At 32.1% G+C, this 18,973-nt stretch overlaps 1 protein-coding gene across 4 annotated transcripts in view; it reads right to left on the bottom strand.

Moving 5' to 3' along the window:
- Window positions 1-6,410: 6,410 nt before the first annotated feature.
- LOC110029267 (clp protease adapter protein ClpF, chloroplastic) overlaps window positions 6,411-18,973 on the bottom strand; it is a 25,477-nt gene continuing 12,914 nt past the window's right edge. For 2 of the 4 annotated variants that reach the window (XM_020731487.1, XM_020731488.1), the window contains exons 7-10: window positions 16,056-16,168; window positions 10,436-10,481; window positions 7,031-7,071; window positions 6,411-6,956 (exon numbers count right to left, since the gene is read on the bottom strand). In XM_020731487.1, the coding sequence (XP_020587146.1) occupies window positions 6,801-6,956; window positions 7,031-7,071; window positions 10,436-10,481; window positions 16,056-16,168 (356 nt within the window). In that variant the 3' untranslated portion in view covers window positions 6,411-6,800. The remainder of the gene's footprint in view (window positions 6,957-7,030; window positions 7,072-10,435; window positions 10,482-16,055; window positions 16,169-18,973) is intronic. The other 2 variants (XM_020731484.1, XM_020731486.1) reach the window with 2 other exon arrangements.

Here is an 18,973-nt window from a genome sequence, read left to right on the forward strand (position 1 = left end):
GTAAAGATGAGTTTTTTTGTGATTTGAATGTTTGCTAGGGTTGATATTAGTCATTAGTCATTGATTTGTTATGTTATATGCAAGATATTTTAAAATGTGTTTCAATTTTCATTTCATATCTATATATGTATTGTTTACTAATATATTAATCATGTTTATATTGCTTGAATTGGAATGGATCCTTCTGGAAGTCAACTTGTTATTTCCACACAATATGTTCTAGAAAAAGTAGTCATAGCGTGGAATTATTTTAGTGAATTTAAAGGCCCTGATGGAAAAAACATTGTACATGCTTATTTATGAGATTATATACATAAATGGATGTATTAAAATAATGAAAAACTTGTGAAAGATAATATTGTTGCATGCAAAAAATATCACATGATATACGTTATCTGATGTAAGAGAATTTGAAACAAGTACAACGACAACAAAGCCTTAATCCCACTACGTGGGGGCGGCTACATGAATCCTTTTTCTCCATTGTGTCCTATTTAGTGTCATATTTTCATTTAGTTCTAGTAAATTAAGATCATTTTTAATACAATAAGCCCAAGTCTTTTTAGGTCTACCTCTTACTTTCTTAACACAAGTCGAATATAAAACATCTACTCTCCTAATCGGATCATCAGATGGTCGACGTTTAATGTGACCAAACCATCTAAGACGACTTTCTCTTATTTTGTCTGTCACAGGAGCTACACCAACCCTATCACGGATATATTCATTTTGCATTTTGTCTCTAAGTGTAAAGTCACTCATCCACCTAATCATTCTCATCTCGGCAACACTTAACTTATTATTATGCTTCTCTTTTAAAGGCCAACATTCAACGCCATATAGCATTGCAGGTCTCACCACCGTCTTATAAAATTTTCCTTTCAGTCTAAGCGGTACTTTCTATCACACAAAAGGCCCCCGAAGCATTCCTCCATTTCAACCAACCAACTTGAATTCTACTATTAACATCCCCATCTATATCACCATCGCTTTGAACAACTGACCCAAGATATCTAAATCGTTCACACATTTTAATAATTTGATTACCCAAAGTCACATTTTTGTCATTAGAGCTATGACTACTAAAATTACATTCTATATATTCAGTTTCAGTTCTACTTAAATGAAGACCTTTAGACTCCAATGTAGACCTCCATAATTCAAGTTTTTCTTGGGCTTTTTCTCTCGTTTTATCCACGAGAAAGATATCATCAGCAAAAAGAATACACCAACACCAAGACCAAGGTACATCCTCCTGTATATGTCTAGTAAGACCATCCATAACCTGAATAGCGCATATGCTTATATTATGATCTAGCTATTGAAGAAGAGAGAGCTTATAATTATTTTTCTAAAGAAGAAAGTTCAACTGCACGTGATAAAGTGTTTGATAAAAAAAATAGAAAGGTGGATGAATAGAAAATTATTTTGTTCCAAGAACAAAACCAGGTTCACAACCTTCTATCAAAATTGTGTTAGCATCTAAAGATGTTATACATTGTGCTGATTTGGCAAGAACTAGATGGTTTTTTTATTGTTGCATACCTACAAATGCATTAAATTCACCTTTTGTGCAGAAAGTTATTGATTCAATCATAGATATTGGGTATGGTTATAAACTCTCTTCTTATTATGGAATGAAAATGAACTAACCTTTTCTTTTTCGAGATAATTTTGAAGATTTTGGAAAGCCAATGGCCCAATAGCCCTGATAATGTCATATATTTTATTAGTATTTCATTTATACATATATTTGAGTTGTATCCCTATTAAAATTTTTTTGTTTCCTCCAGATGAATGGTGGAAGATGTTAGGCTCAAATGCTCCAAATCTAAAAAAATTAGCTATAAAGATTCTTAGTCAAACTTCTTCCTCCTTGTGATGTCAAAGAAATTGGAGTGTTTTTTGGCAAATCCATACAAAGCGAAGAAATCATCTAGAGCATCAATGATTAAATGATCTCGTATATGTTTGATACAACCTCAACTTAAAGAATAGGTGACGTGGATAATGTATTTCTATTTTAGATGAAGAATATATTATACTTTTCATCAATATACGTTCATTGTTAATACGTAGTTTTAATTTTTGTATCATTATATTTTAGATTGCATATGAAAAAAGAAGTTACAATCCTTTGGATTACACAAGATTTTTGGGGAGTTGATGAATAACCTTCTCGTGAAGTTAACCATGATGATTTAGAGAATGAAATTTAAAGAAAGAATGTTATTCCACCCACTGAAGATCCCAACATAGCATCAACTATGCAATCTCAACATAAGTTTTTTTCTTTTAAATTGAAATTTTACATTATTTATTTGCTCATACTACACATCTTCAAAAAAAAGAATTTTATATGTATAGGGGAAGGTTTAAATGATGCTATAATTGAAACAATTGAATGTGATGATTTGGAAGTTTTCGGAGAAAATAATGGTCATACAACTCTGGGGAAACAACTTTCATGGAGACCTTCAATGAAGACAAATTTGAATTTGTCATCTTTAAAAGATTTTTTTTTTGTTTTATTTATATTGCTAAGCGTTATTTGACTTATTTTCTTTTTTTTATCTCGAATAAGGGTCAGTTTGGGGTAGCTTATAAGTGCGGCGGCGTTTTCAAAACGCTGAAAATGCGGCGGCGTTTTCAAAACGCTGAAAACGCCGCCATATTGTTTGGTTCGCGCATTTCATCAGCTTATCCGAAACTGCGTTTGGGTTTTTACACTAAACGCAGGCCGCGAGTCGACCCCTGCGGCCTGCTCGCGGGCCGTGTTTCAGAATAAGTAGCTTATCTTGAAACACACAAGCTGCCCCAAACGGACCCTAAGTCTAATTTTAAGAAGTATTTGTTAAACTCGGATGTTTTTTACCATATTTCGTCTAAAATTTTACTCGAATTTGATTAATGAATCATTTATGCTTATCATTTGAAATTTAAAGTATTTATTATTTACATTTATTATGTCATCCAATTCAACCCGGGTTGGCCTGATAAACATTGAATATTTCCCTTTTCCAATTTGATCTGATTTTAGCATAATTAATTTGAGTAGATTTTTAAATCGTAAAAATATAAATATTGTTTGTTAAAATGAAACGCCGTCAAAAAAGACCGTTGGGGCTGCCGTCAGGAATGGGGGCATTGAAACCCTAACGAATCCACAACAGCATCTTCTTTGCTCGCATGCGACCTATGCGCATAATAGTTTCATCCCCTAGCAGATGAAAGTCTACCATTTGATCCTATTCCCGTGCTTGCTTTAAATATGAACCAACCAACAGCATGAATGCAATTGCTGAATGTCGAAAGTGCAATTTCATTATTTCTTTTTGCAATTAATTATATTTATTAGATTTCATTTTAGTTTTATCTATTTATTTTTAAAATAAATATAAATAAATCGTACTATTTATAACTCTAATCAATCATTTTAAAAAAAATATATTTTATATTTAGTAGTAAAGCTTTCAGCACTTTGATTTATTTACACTTTATGTTGTATATCTCATTTCCCTTTAATAGTACAAATTCATGAAATTAAAATTTCAGAATAATTATTTTATTTTTTTATTTTATTTTTTTTATAAATGATTCATTTTAGTGCGTTAGGGAAATAGCGCCGTGATGGTACGATGAAGCACCTCTGTTTGTTTGTAGTGTTTTCCTATTTTTTTAAAATAATGCATAGAGAAGCTTTGTCTTTCAACATGATCTGACTAAGTGCGGCGGTTGCGATAAGCTTAGATTTGATTTTTTTTGCAAAAAAATAAATAAAATTATAATAATTACCATAATTTTTTGAATGATAAATTCTTCTGCGACAACTTCTCTTGTAGCAGCTTGACACTTCAAATAATTGCAAACTTGCAACCGCCACAAGCCGACACTTTGTTTCATGTAAATAATAGCTATTTGAACACTACTTAAAAGACTTGCATACATACCACTTAATTCATATGTATTTATGCCTCTAATCTAGACCTCAATTATTCTATAAATGTCATCTTAACTCTACATGAAATTGTATAGATATGTATATTGATATGCCAACACCAATTTTTTATCATCCGTCATGAATCTCGAGACATGGCACGGATCCCAAGACAATATTTTGAATAAGAAACATTGAGATCTTGATAGAAATTCATCCAGATCTTTGATTTCAACAAACTTATATTCAAACTGACCGGTTTGATGAAACAAATGCAATGATATAAAAACTAGTTCAATATGAGTCAAATCAAACTCATAGTCAAACAAATGTCGACACTAGCAAGAATTACACTCGAATCGAGCGTTTCGACAAGACAAATCCAACGAGCATAAAATCACTCAATTCTGACATCGTTAAGGCACTCAAATGTCCATTAAATTTCGTTTGATGGAGGGAAACTCTCTGGATCATCCGATCAAAATGATTGATATTCTTGTATTAATTGCACCCATAACATTATAAATAGACCCCCATCCTCAAATGAGGGGAGGAAAAGTCTAAAGAGAGCGCCTAAGAAATTAAGGAGAAACTGCAGCTCAGCATCACCGTTGATCATCGTCGACCACCGCCGACCTCCGCCGACTATCGATGACCGTCTTCGACCACCGCTAACCACCATCGATCACCACCAACCAGACGTCGTTAGTCGACGTTATAATCTAAAAAAATATAGTTGCCCTTTCTCGTCTGTAGGACAAGAGATTTCTGTAATCATTAATCAATAGTGGATTTTGGCCAGACCCTGTGGTTTTTCGCTTACGCGTTTTTCACGTAAAAACTTCTGGAGTCATCACCGCTTGTTTCTCTTTTATCTTGTGTGTGCGCTGAACTTTCGTACAATGCTAAGATGATAGTCTGTTACTTTGCTGCCACGAATTTTCTAGCACACATCATATATATATAGTTAAAAAATGATGGACGACAACATGTGCTTGTCCACTTCATATATGTTAATTCGACCCAGATGGATTCGAACTCGGGATAGAGAGGACTTAAGCCGAAACTACCAACCAACAAGCCACCTCTTACGTGCACGCGCGCGCGCACGTACACACACATATATGTATAATCTAGGAATATGTCAATATTATAATATCACTGATAATTTGTTTCATTCCATCGTTTTTATATGAACTAGACAGCTATTTGAATTTTATCTTCAATAATTTTGTCTAACATCATAACATTATATATGCATGATAAATATTTAAATAATTTACATATATACCATAAAATTATTATATATTTGCAAATCTAACCACTAAACTTTAATATTTACTCATTCAACTCTCAAATCATTAACAATATTATAAAATTACCACCTCAATTAATTTTTTTTTTAAATAAAATATACATTTTCATGCATATAATATAATATAATATGATAATGTAATAAAATATTATATAAATGAATAGAAAAAAATTATCATGTCATAATTCGCTTATTAGTCCGTGCAGCAAGACATTAGTGATTTGAGAAAGTTTGACCAGACCCCTGGTTGACCTAGCAACAGCTTTCCACAGCCACTTAATTCATATACCAAGTAACATATGTCACCATCAGCTTCATTCAAACCATTTGAAGTTGACTTGTCTTCACAATTTAATATATATATTTTTTTTTATTATTTAGAAAAAATCATTTCATTTATCTTTTATTATTTTTTTATTTCTATACATCCATCCAAAGATAAAATAAATATTATTTTTTAGGATAGGTAAAATCATTAAATATTTATTTTTAAAAAATTATTAAATAAAGAAATATACTAAAAGGACACGAAGCTAACATTAAATTTTGACATTTATATAAAAAAATTATAAATTCAAGAAAAGACAACATAACCCAACTCCGCCCCTCCATCTATTAATTTTAAAAAAATATTAATATAACCTCAAAGCAACCCGACTTGACTAATTAGCACGTGAAGACTAGTTTAAAAAATATATTAATATAAAATACATTCAAAATATATTAAATTTCAATTTCAAGACTTTATCTTTAAAATATTAATAATATTTAAAAAAATACTAATATATAGTTTATTAAATATTTTTTGATTATTTAGCTCATAATCATTCATTATATTTATCATATTATTATAACAATATCTTAAATTAATATCATTCATTTTCTTTTATAATAAACAAGTTGAATCAAACTCGTAGAAGTGGGCTCCAGCTCTAGCTCAAGGTCAAACTTTATTAATAAATCAAGCTCAAATTTAGGCCGACTCAACTCGGTCGCACCGCTACTATGTAATTAGAGCATGTAATCCACAAAATCTACACTTTTTTGCATAAAATGCGCGCTATAATCTAACACCTAGAAATTCTTCATTTTGTTTCCAACCAATGTGCTTACACATTCGAGCGTAAAAATCTACACCTTGTGCCGACCATAGCGCACCGCATTGTCCTTAAATGACGAGTTTTTTAAAAGCAAATTGGTAAATTTCATGCAAAATATTATGCTGCACTAAGTTTAAAAGCTGCAAAGAATGATGCAATACATCCATCACTGTCTTCCAAACTACCAAAGCATATTTACAGTAAAATGCTCATATCTGTTTCTTCATCTCAAACCAAACTATATCACAAATTGCAAACTAGACCCCGCAGCTTTGCCTTTAGCCCTGCAATAGGAACCCTAAACTGTCAACCTATATCACAATAGAACCCTAAACTGTCAGCTGTTAGATTTACATTAAGATTAGTGCAATACTTGATTGATTCTCGAAATGCTACACTCATTTTAAAGCAAATCTAATGATTCAGAAGATGAATGGAGAGGAAAAACCTATATATTATCATCTTCAGCTCCATCTGGTAAATCAATGGGGGGTTCATGCCGAGGCCGATTGAATTTTTCTCGTAGTTGCTTGACCGGGATGAAGTCACCAGCTGTATCAGTGCCATAAAACAGGAAGGAAACATACGGATGATCAAACCTGCTCTGCAAGAAAGAGTTCCAACTTAAATTCAGTGAAGAGTTTTGAGAAATCTGTTTGGGAGAAATATAGAAATCACCAAATCTGGTTTTTCAGTAGATTTGAGATTCTCCTCCGGAACTGCAACAAAAAGGTGATGTTTGTAAGAAATTGTTGGTAAATTTACATACATACAATAAAATTCTCATCTATTTATACTTATAATAACTTGGTGTAACAAATCTATGCATGAAAAGGTGTATTTTGATTTTAACAAGACAGTAATGGTGGTATTTTTGAGGTGATGTTAAGGATTTGGGTGGTATGCATGTAAATATCAATGTTTAGCTGCTAGACAAATATATGAAATTGTGAGGTATGTATGTAAATACCCCAAAAATATTAAGCAGTTAGGCAAACTGGTAACGCTTGATGGCCACAAACTGCTGCATATTCTTCCGAACAGGTTAATAGAAATTCTAGAGCGCTCATTAAAATCTCAATTGGAAGCGCTTCACATGCATATCTAGAAAATAATCTGGAATCGATTTCGTTTTTAATTTTTAAATGGAAACAATATTATTTTGGATATTAAGATTTTTAATATTATAAATGCTTATGCCCCTCAAGTAGGTTTAGATATAGGTTCTAAAGAACAAATCTGGAATGACAAAAATTAATACAAATGATATGCCTCTTAAAGAAAGAATTTTTATTGGAGAAAATTTAAATGGAAATGTCGGTAGAGTAGTAGAAAATTTCAGAAATATTCGTGGTTGCTAAGGTTTTGAACTGATTAATGAATAAGGTAGAGCTATACTAGATTTTGATTTAGCGTATGATTTTGTTATTGCTGATACTTTATTTAAGGAAAGAGACATATATTATTACTTATAAGAATGTTGGTAGAGTGGTAGAAGATTTTAGAAATATTCATGGTGGCTAAGATTTTAAAATGATTAAAGAAAGTAGAGTTATATTAGATTTTGATTTACCGTATGATTTTATTATTGCTAATACTTTATTCAAGAAAAGAGAAGAAGATATTATTACTAATAAGAATGAGTCTAATTAAAAAAAAATGATTATTTTCTTATGAAAAGAAGAGATCGTCGAGAATATAAAGATTATAATGTCATTCCAAGTGAGGATTTAAGTACTCAACATCGATTATTAGTTTTAGATTTTAAGATGAAAAGTTGTTAAAAAAAAATACTATGAATTTTTATTATAGAATAGATGAGGGCATCTAAAAGACAAAAAAAAATTATCCTTATGAGTGAACCTCAAGATTTTAAGATTTGGAATGTCCACAAAGAAGCAAATTCTATGTGGGATAAAACAACAAACACTATTAAACAAATGATAAAGAATGTACTTAAAGAATCAAAAGAAAGTTTGTAGGACTTGATGATATACTAATTGAAGTGTGGAAATATTTAGGAAAATTGGGAGTTTCTTGCCTTACGAAACTGAGTTGTGACTATGGGTGATCGAATTATTAAAAAGTGTGAATGCTTTAGATATCTCGGGTTTATTGTTCAAAATAATGGTGATATAGATGCAGATGTTATTAGTAGAATTCAAGTTGGTTATTTGAAGTGGAGACATGTTTTAGGCCTTTTGTGTGATAGAGAAGTACCGCTTATACTGAAAGAAAAATTTTATAAGATGGTCGTGAGATCTGTAGTGCTCTATGGCGCAAAATGTTAGACTTTAAAAGAAAAGCATAAAACTAAGTTAAGTGTTGCCGAGATGACCATGCTTAGGTGGATGAGTGACTTTACACTAAGAGACAAAATGCAAAATGAATATATTCCTGATAGGGTTGGTGTAGCTCCAATGGTAGGCCAAATTAGAGAGAGCCGCCTTAGATGGTTTGGTCATATTAAATGTCGACCATCTGATGATCTGTTTAGGAGAGTGGATGTTTTAGAGTCAACTTATGTTAAGAAAGACAGAAGTAGACCTAGAAAAATTTGGGCATATTGTATAAAAAATGATATTAATTTATTAGAATTAAATGAAAATATGACACTCAAAAGAACCCAAAACTTGATCCTCATATGAAAAGTAAGTTGTGATAAAGGCTTGTTGTTGTTGACCCCACTTAGTGGGATAAAGGCTTGTTGTTGTTGTATTTTTATATTTGCTTTTATTTTTTCTTTTATTTTAAAAAACATGTAAGTTTAGTGTATTTTCTATATATATATATATATTTTTTTTTGTTTCTATAAATAAATTAACAGGTTTATGAAAACACTCAAAACACTTAAAATTTTCTTTAGTATTTTCAAAAACATGTTTATTTATTTTTAGAAATAAAAAATAAAAATATATTAAAAACATATTATACAAATATGTTTTTAAAAACAAAAAAAATGATCCCAAATAAATCCTAATGAAAACGAGTTGTTTGTTATGCTATGGAGCTTAATTTATGTCCTACGAAGAAGGAACACAAACTCAGTCATGGTTCAAACATATAAAAGAAAGTTTTGAAAATTTCACAGTAATTATTATTTTTCGAGGTTTTATTTCATTAGAAAGAGAGATATCATTGGTATGTAATACTCCTATAAGATTATTGTTATGAATTGCTCTATAAGAACTTCATTATCACATTGATTAGGGCTGTCAAAACGGCTCGTTGTTTGCAAACAGCTCGTGTTCGGCTCGTTCGCTAAGTTAACGAGTCAAATACGAACAAAGATTTGCTCGTACGTGTTCGACTCGTTTTGGCTCGAAATACTACTCATCAATTATATATATGTATATTGACTGCAAGACTACAAAGATTTATAATCAATTAAAAATATTAATTAAGAAAATAAAATAAAAATTATTAAATTAGATTAAAATGATGTTTTAATATAAACAAAATTTTTTAAATCTTTCAACCCTTAACATCTTATGGCTATGTGATTAGGGTTGTCAAAACGACTCTTTGTTCGTGAACAGCTTGGGTTTGGCTCACTAAGCAAATATACCTTCTCATGCATAGGTAAAGGTGGCATCCATGTAAAAATTGAAGTCTAAGTGTTAAATATGTAAATCATAAGAATTATGCGGTATGTATGTAAATCTTCCAAGAAAAAAAAAAAGATGATTCATTAGGTGATCAACAGACCTAGAAAATTAACAAAAAAAATCTTCAACGTACAAAATGCTGTTAATGCACATATTAGACCATAAAAACTACATAAAGTGAAAAATAGTTAGCTAGAGAAAAAAAGAATGATTTACAGAAAAGACAAACATAGCTTTTGGCCAAAAAAATTTTGCTGAGTGTATATGTAAAAAAAAAAAAATTAAATCAACAAAGACGGATCTGATTGCACAGACAAACACTGCAAAAATCACATTGCCCAAAACTCGGCAGTAAATATTGATGTAGAATAAATTCTTCTAACAATCAGTAAGTTTACTCAACTCTGCAGATATGATTTACTTCATTGGTGCTAAAACATAAGAAAATATAACACTAGAGGATCAATGAAGTTACCATAAGCAACGAGCAAGTTGGGGTCGTCATGAACATCAACCAAAACCTGTAAAGATTGGATGGATTTCAGGATGCAAATAGCTTATAAGTATTGTTGGCATCAAAATTGAATTGAAAAGTATATATTTGTTATATAATGGAGTTAAGCCAAATCCTGTTAAATTTATTTCGCTAACTAATTACAGTGTAGGCCATAAATTCTCCCCATTCTAAAATTTTATAATATAACTAATTCTGAGCCATTGTTAATTCATTGTTTATCTACTTTCTTTTTAAACTTTAACATTCATCATTTTATTTGGCAGCCAATTGTCAAATATGCATTTGCGGAGCCAAAAAATATTTTACTATGTAATAGACCAAACTCTCACCCGATATTGTCAGCACTGGTCTAATGAACTAACAGTTTTGTCTTATTGATGTAACTTATAGGAGATCACCATCCCAGGAGTGCTCCCTATGAGCACGTTTAACTTTGAATTTTCTTTCAATAGTCCAAACGTTACAACATAAGACACTTGGAATTTAGGAGTTCAACAACATTTTACTTAATGGGTTCCACAGTTTCCCCCAATCCAGCAATTGACATTCTCATCGGTTTACATAACCCAGAATCCACCAGAGAGATAAAGTTCTAGAGGTGACTTTCACCATGTAGCACTTTATCCCATCTAGGGTTGAAGAGGTAGTTTCATATTAAATATACAATTTATATCAAGTAAACACTACTTGGTCGATGTTGGATATCCGTTGACGAGGGTATCTCAAGTCATTTTTTGATACTAGATATCGCATACCATAATTTGAAAGTGCAAACAATGTAACACGAGGCAGAAAAAAAAATGTTCAATAAAAGACATTCGTCATTACGTGGTGTCATTAAGAGAACTTTTGGTGTTTGGAAGAAAAAATGAGTTATACTCCACGATACGTCTTCCTACCCGTTTCCCAAACATGTACAAATTTGTGACTGCTACGATGAATCTTCACAATTACATTCAACGACATCCTTCCCGCAACAACATTGACTTCTGTCGAGCGGGCGAGGATCAAAAACATGTATCTGCCGAATTTTTTGAGTATTGTCGTTGGCACAACATGACAGTGAGGCTTCCACCATCCGTACTGTAGACGAGGAAGGTGCAAACGAGATGACAGAGTTGAGGGAACATATTACTGATGCGATAGTAGAAGAATAATTGGAGAATTTCTTATTTTATTATCTGTAATTTATTCAACACAATAAAAACTTTATTCAATTTCTGATTACCTTTTTTAACACTTTTGGTACATACTATTGAGTGAGTTATGTATCTGAATTTTTGTACAGTTTTGAAGTGAATTTATGCTTCTGAAGTATCAAATATATGACTCTCACAGTTCTGTTACAAACAATATTACTAAACAGGGGCAAAATGATCATTTGTCCAGAAATAGCTGTCACACAGCAGTTTTCACACAATTACAACAAATAACCAACCAGTTTCCCCGAAACAACTTCTGGGGCAACTAAACTGTAATTGAAAAGCTGAGAAACTGTAGCTGCCCCAAACAGACCCTGAAGCTCAATTCATTTAAATTTATGATCATTTAAGTTTGATTTGAGCACAACTTGAACTTACCTTTACTAGATTTTAATCACGCGTTCAATCTTATCAAGACAAACCAAAACTAATTAAATATGTAAATGAATAGTTACTTATTAAACCTTAAAATGAAACCTTAAAATGAGAATATTAAAATTTTACTCTTAAATTTTACATAGATATTAAAGCCTGGCACATCCAAAGCCAACACGTCAAAATACTATTCGAGATGTTTAATCTATGGTGCAATGCTTTTGCATTTAAAAAACAACCATATAATATGTTTTTTTATGCATGACTAAAATTTTTGCATTTAAACATCAATCATAATGCAAACTATAGTGCGACACTTTTGCATTTAAACAAAAATCATATAATTGGCAACTGAGGTTTTTGATTGCGTTTATGATCAATATTTGGTGACTTGGAACTCTTCGATCAATAATAATATCAGATAATTTTATTTTTTTTAAATTTAGGACAGGATTTTTTAAAATTAAAATGAATATGTAACTTTTTTTAGTTATTATAATATTATTATAATAAAAATTTTAATTAAAATCTTTATGTATTAAACTTATGTTAAAATAAATTCTAAGAGTTTCAAATTTTATTTTAGCTAAAACTTAGTTGAGATATCTTAATAAAAATATTTCATTTTGACATGAACAAGTATAATAATTATCATGAATTTATTTTAAAATATGTATAATATAAAAATATAGTAATTTGTCAATTAATGCACTTATATTTTATAAGGAAATTTAGAAGATTTTCTTCTATTCTTCCAAATAAATAATTATTATATAATGATTACTTATTCTGCAAAGAACAAGTTATGAGCAATTTAATTGATTTTTTCCTACAAATAATTAAGCACAAAAATTTAGAGTATTCCTATAATAATATTTAAACAATTTTTTTTTAAATCACTAATGTCTCACATCCAAATGAAGAAAGTTGAGGGTATTTTTGAAATTAGAAGTCTGTGCTCCTACTAAAAAAATCTCCTCACTCTGCCCCTACCCTCTCATGCATAATCATCCACAAAAAACCCATCAAGGATGGATTGAGACATTCGCATCCTATGAAGCTCACCACCTACCCCGCTCAAGATCGTCAACTGCAATTGAAAAAAAAAAAAATCAAAGGAGGCTGCAATCAAAATTAACTTAAAATCAAATGACCAAAATAAGAAAAAAATGCCTACGATTTTAAAGTTGAAACTATTTCTACCAAGTTTTTTTTTCCTCCAAATGGTGGATCACAGAATTGTTTACTGCATGAGAAATTAACTTTATATACCTCATAATAGCTTTAATATAAAGAAATATGCTCCTTATTTTCTTCAAGAAAAATGCTCAAAAGTTTATTTTAGAACAAAACATCTAGCATATTATAAATAGGAGTCAAAGCCCTAGCTGAATAGTTGTGACATTTAGATAATATGAGCTCCTCAATTCTTTCTCTTCAGAGCGCCTTCATTTCTAGTGATTGTATCAAGTGTTTAGGTCGCGGCAAAGTTTCATGGTGACCATCTCTCTATTCATTATATATTCAAGGTAAGTGATCTGTCAGTAATGTTATACGTTTGTTTATTTAGTTTTGAATACGTTGATCCCACTATAAACCTTAAACCAAGAGGAATGTTAATCATCCTCGTACCTGCTAAGAATTTGTTAAGACCGCCATCAAAACTCCTTCGAAACATTTTCAAATATAATCAAAACATGAATTAATCATCTTCAACCACGAATACTTCAAATCCTAATCAAACCAACCTCCTCACAAAACCAATGGGCACATTTGCCGAAATGCCACACAAAAGGGAAAACTAAAGTAAATGTTAAGCATGCCCATATTTGCTTAATTTGCTCCAACACATCACCGTGTGCTTACTTTGGTTTCACAATACTTATAAAGTGATTGTTATTTGGACATAGAGGAGCATTGAAAAAAGGAAGCCATGCCTAGTGTTTTCTTGTCTAAATTTTTAACTCTATATCATTCATCTTCAACAAATGGATGAGCAAAAATGTATATTAAAATGTAAATTCGGTGATTGGTTGCCAAGTCATTAAAAGCAAAGCAGCCTTTTTCTTTTGATCTAGTCATAAGTAAAACAAACCGAATTAAAAAGAAAAAGAAGTACTTAATTAAGTAATGTAACATGTTAAAACTTTGAATTTTTTTTAATTGATAGAAATTACAAACTAGAGACCTAGCAAAAAATAAAATCTAATTATAGGATAACCCCATGCTATAAATAAAATTTTATAAAAATATTTTGGTTGGGTAGCATCTTGAAACTCAATTCCATTTTGACTTGACCTAATATGTTGCTTTACAGAGCATGTAAATGCATTGTAGCCTTTAAATGGCAGCAAATTCAACCAAGGGCATAAAAAACAAAATCTTGCAATAATTGCATGAGCATTGCAACATCATTTTGACGATAGCAATTCACCAAAGCGCACCTTTAAGAACCAAATTAACATGATACTCCCATGTTCAAAACTCAAACATTTTGATTATGTTGATCAAGCAAATAGGCCTAGGATCAAGTTTGATCTGGTAATATAACAATTTATCTATGGGTCTTTGATTGAAGTTGCCTTGCCTATGCCTATAAGGTGAGGTTCTGTGACCATCATTGCGTAGACTCCAACATCAAAGTCATGAATTCCACATAAAGGCATGTCAAAAGTAAGATCTATGACCTCAATCATCTGGGCAACTCCAAAATAGAATCATAAGCCCATAATAGAAATCAAATTCAAAATTAAGTTAATTCCAAATATCATATTAAAATCAAGAGTCTCAATGGCAAACACTAGGCTTTCCTTGCTCTTGAGTTTATAAGCCTAATTCTTGAACCTTCGAATGGATATAAGCCTAATCCTGATTAATGATACTGCATTAACCTAACCTTTCAAACAAATATATTTAATAGGGCCACCGTGTCCATCAAGTAGAATTGTAAATACCACTTTTGGGCATTCCATGTAAGTCACACACAAGGCATTTGCAATATATATAAGTAGCATCCTAATTAATCAAGGTTAGCACAAAAGCAAATAAGTATGTCAAAATATGCTTATGTATTGGACCTTCCAATAGATGTAATTCCATGATGCTACAAGTAAATCAATCAAAACAAAACCCACCAAGTAAATTTTGTATGTCTTAATCTTTTCAAGTTAAACTAAAAAGCTCATGGATTACTAATCTTCATGTTATGTCTCTGGGCACTTTTCAATCAAGTTCACATCTCTAAATTACAATTAGTAATACTGTTTGTCCCAAGTATTCAGGGATTGATACAACAAACCTTTTTTCTAGTAAAGAAGTCAATGTTAACTTTAAAAGCATATCTTCGACACACATGTTTTCCACCTACTCTGTTCGAGATACCTAAGAAAAAGCAACTCATGATATTGGCAGATTGGTATACTCAAAATAACAGAACTGTGAGACCTTAATCAACATCCCAACCATTCCCCATTCAATTATTTCAAATATAACAACCAAATCCAAACCTAAAATATGATTCTTCAATAGTCCAAATAAATTATCATTCTTCCTTGTAACCTAAAATATGATCTTACCATACAATTTTCAGAGTTAGCAGTGCTAAACTAAAAATGTCCATGAATTCCCTACATAGAGGCGTTCAAAAAGTGATTTCATACCATAATATAGTCCAATTCCAAGTTTTAATGAAAATCACCTTATTAAAACATCCCTAACTTAATTGAAATTTCATAAAACAAAGCATCCATTAAAAAAAGAAACTTACTAAACCCTAAACAATAAGCATTAAAACATAAAAATATTGTGCATCGATATATACAATTTTAGCACTAGATTGTAGAAAAAAATTTTCCTTAGTTTGAAACTATGAAATAAAGATTAAAGGATAGGTGATCTAGTTTGTTGCACACAAAACCCCACTCCACTCGACAGAGCTAAAGTCAGATTTATATCAGATGCATTCCTATATTAGATAAGAGTCACCTTGCTGACGAGGATACCTGATAAAACGGTTGGTTAGCCCCTCGAGATAACTTTTCAACATCAGCAACCTCCATCCAAGAACTTGATTCACAGCAAATAGGATCCATGCCACAAATTACTGCACGATATCCTGCAATGCAATAACAACTTGAGAAATTTACATGCATACCACGCAGTTATTATGTATTTACCTATGTAATGCCTAAAATTTGATATTTACACTTATAAAACTTTGGTGTCGTAAACGTATGCATGAATAAGTGTACTTCACTTTTAAAACTATAGTGATGATGGTATTTTTTATGTGAAGTTAAAGAATTTAGCGGTATATAAGTTTCCCTAACAAAACATTGTAGTTATTTGAAAACTTTCCAGCGAGCACCCCGCGACTAAAATTTGCATTAAGGTCCGTTTACCATTAAAAGGTCCCCTTTGCAGAAGAATGTTTAGGTGTTAGATATGTAAATACCTAAGAACTGCGTGCTATGTAAGTTTCCCTAACAAAATACTGTAGTTATTTGAAAACTTCCCATCAAGTACCAGCATCTAAAATTTGCAATAAGATCCCTATAACAGTCAAAGGTCCCCTTTGCACATGATCCATGGCAGTCTTTCTCATAACAGACTACAAATACACACATTGTATACCGGCTAATATACTGTTGATAGGGGACATGAGTTTAATAATTTTCTCCTAGTTATTAAAAACTTCAAATCAGGATCAATGATGATGCATAATGAAAAAGAAAAGAGAAACTTATGTAAATACCACACTATTCCTATGTATTTATATATCTAACACCAAACTTTTATATTTATATTTATAACAGTTTAGTATGATAATTTATGCATGAAACAGTGTATTTCACTGTTAAAAAAGAGGCAATAGTGGTATAATTGATGTGATATTAAGATTTGACTGATAAGCATCTAAATATTAAAGTTTGTGTGTTAGATATGTAAATACAAAAGAATTGTGTGGTATGTATGTAAATGATTTCAAAAAAAAACATCAGTTAATCCTAAAGTTGCATAGAACAAATTATCAAGCTCAGATGAGAGGAAATTTATGCAAAATAGTTGAAAGTTTATTCAAGAAAGAAAAGCTTATAAATATGGATTTTTTTTAAATCCATCTCAAAAAGATTAAAGAAATAACGTCTTCACTGGTAATAATGAGTAAACTTTAAAGCATAACTATTCTAAAAACAAATATCATGACTAAGGCATAATAGTTGATTGCTTACAAAAAAAAGAAAAATTATGCTATATTAATGTATCGTAGGAAGCACTTACATCCTAATAATAGAAATAGTAAATGGATGCAAAAAATAAGTAATTGGATGTATAGAGCTCCCAAGACCAGCAATAACTTAACATCATGGAAACCATTTGACAAGGGGCTTTTCCTCCAAAAGCTGAACCGGTTTGACCCGAACCGGTTTAATTGTGACCAGCACCTTCTCCCCTCTTTTCATTAGGTGGAAAATTTCTTGTCTTCTTATTTTCATTTCTCATTCATCTCACTTCTACTTATATGTGTTTTTAGGTCTTAGGGTTTCAGTTTATGTTATTTCTGATTTCAGATTTGCGATGACAGCCGCCGACATCCGATTTTCCCCTCAGGGGGCTGTATCTAACGATTAGGGTGGTGCTCCGGTTGTATCCCTTTCCTCGTTGGTGATGATTGTATCTTTCTTCGCTCGCAACCACTCTCCAATGCTCGCTGCTTTCCCCGCCCCACCCAAAATCCCAGCCGCTGTTACCCCACTCCCGTGAAACCCAGATCCCGTATCCTTCCGTGACACCAGCTCCCGTAGCTATCCTTCACCTCCCTGTGAACCCAGCCAACCACTAGATCCCCTTGATTGAAATTTCCTGCAGCCAGTCTAACAGTATACCACTCTAACCCTTTTCCAACCCTGCCGGCTGCTCCCTCACACCCCACCAACGCCCCCCACCTCCCCACAGCCACCTGTACAGCCACTGACACCTTCCTCACAGCTGTCCCACGGTACCTTCCTTTTCCCTGCTGCAATCTCACAAATGTCCCTCTCCTCACAGCTGTCTCTGCAGCAACCCACTCTCTCCCACACATTTAACAACCCGACGACAGCCCCACCCCAATTCCTTCCCCACTACAGCCCAGCTACAACAGCCATTCAGCAGCCCTTCCTCCTTAATCATCGCCTCGAGGGTGTTATTGGTGCATGTCGTCATTTATTTCCTGCTTTGAATAGTTATCATTGTAGCCTGAGTCCTGTTGTAATCTTTTCAGCAATAATATTATCATTCGCATTTTATTTTGCAGCCTGGGCATTTTTCCTCCAGTATCACCATGCAACAAATTGGGTTTCCATATATTTATTAACATATATAATAAGAAATATTGCAACTTGAGCAAATGTTTAATTATACAATTTGTTGGAAAAAAACTGCCCCGCTGCCAGGCATTTAAGAGGTCAGGTATAAAACAAGACTTGTTGCAAAGGGATTATACCTCGACACAAAATCTCCAAGATCAATGAGCTCTCATCTTGCCATGGCCTCTCTCTCAAATCACCTCGATACAAAATCTCCAAGATGCTTGTCGGCGCTTAAAAGGGGGAAAAGAGAGTTTTTTTTTTTTTTAAAGTTTGGGGGTCGCCCGTAAGAAGCTGTCGGTCGCCGGAATCGAAGTCCCGTCGCCCGCTTCGGAAGGACTTTTTGATTTACGTATATATATATAATTTTAGAAAAATATGAAATCAAACTGACCTCATATTTTCCATAGTTTAAATGAAAGAGCACTCAACCTCAAATCTTGTATCTACCCCAAAGGATAAACACAAGACTTGAGGGTGAGGCTCGATCAAATAAACTAAGAAAGATATGACATCCGTTTGGGTCTGCGAAACCGTTTTATTTGCCGACAAGTTCCCCTATTTAATACAAA

This window comes from Phalaenopsis equestris, unplaced genomic scaffold, assembly GCF_001263595.1.
Source record: "Phalaenopsis equestris unplaced genomic scaffold, ASM126359v1 Scaffold000552, whole genome shotgun sequence".
Taxonomy (NCBI): domain Eukaryota; kingdom Viridiplantae; phylum Streptophyta; class Magnoliopsida; order Asparagales; family Orchidaceae; genus Phalaenopsis; species Phalaenopsis equestris.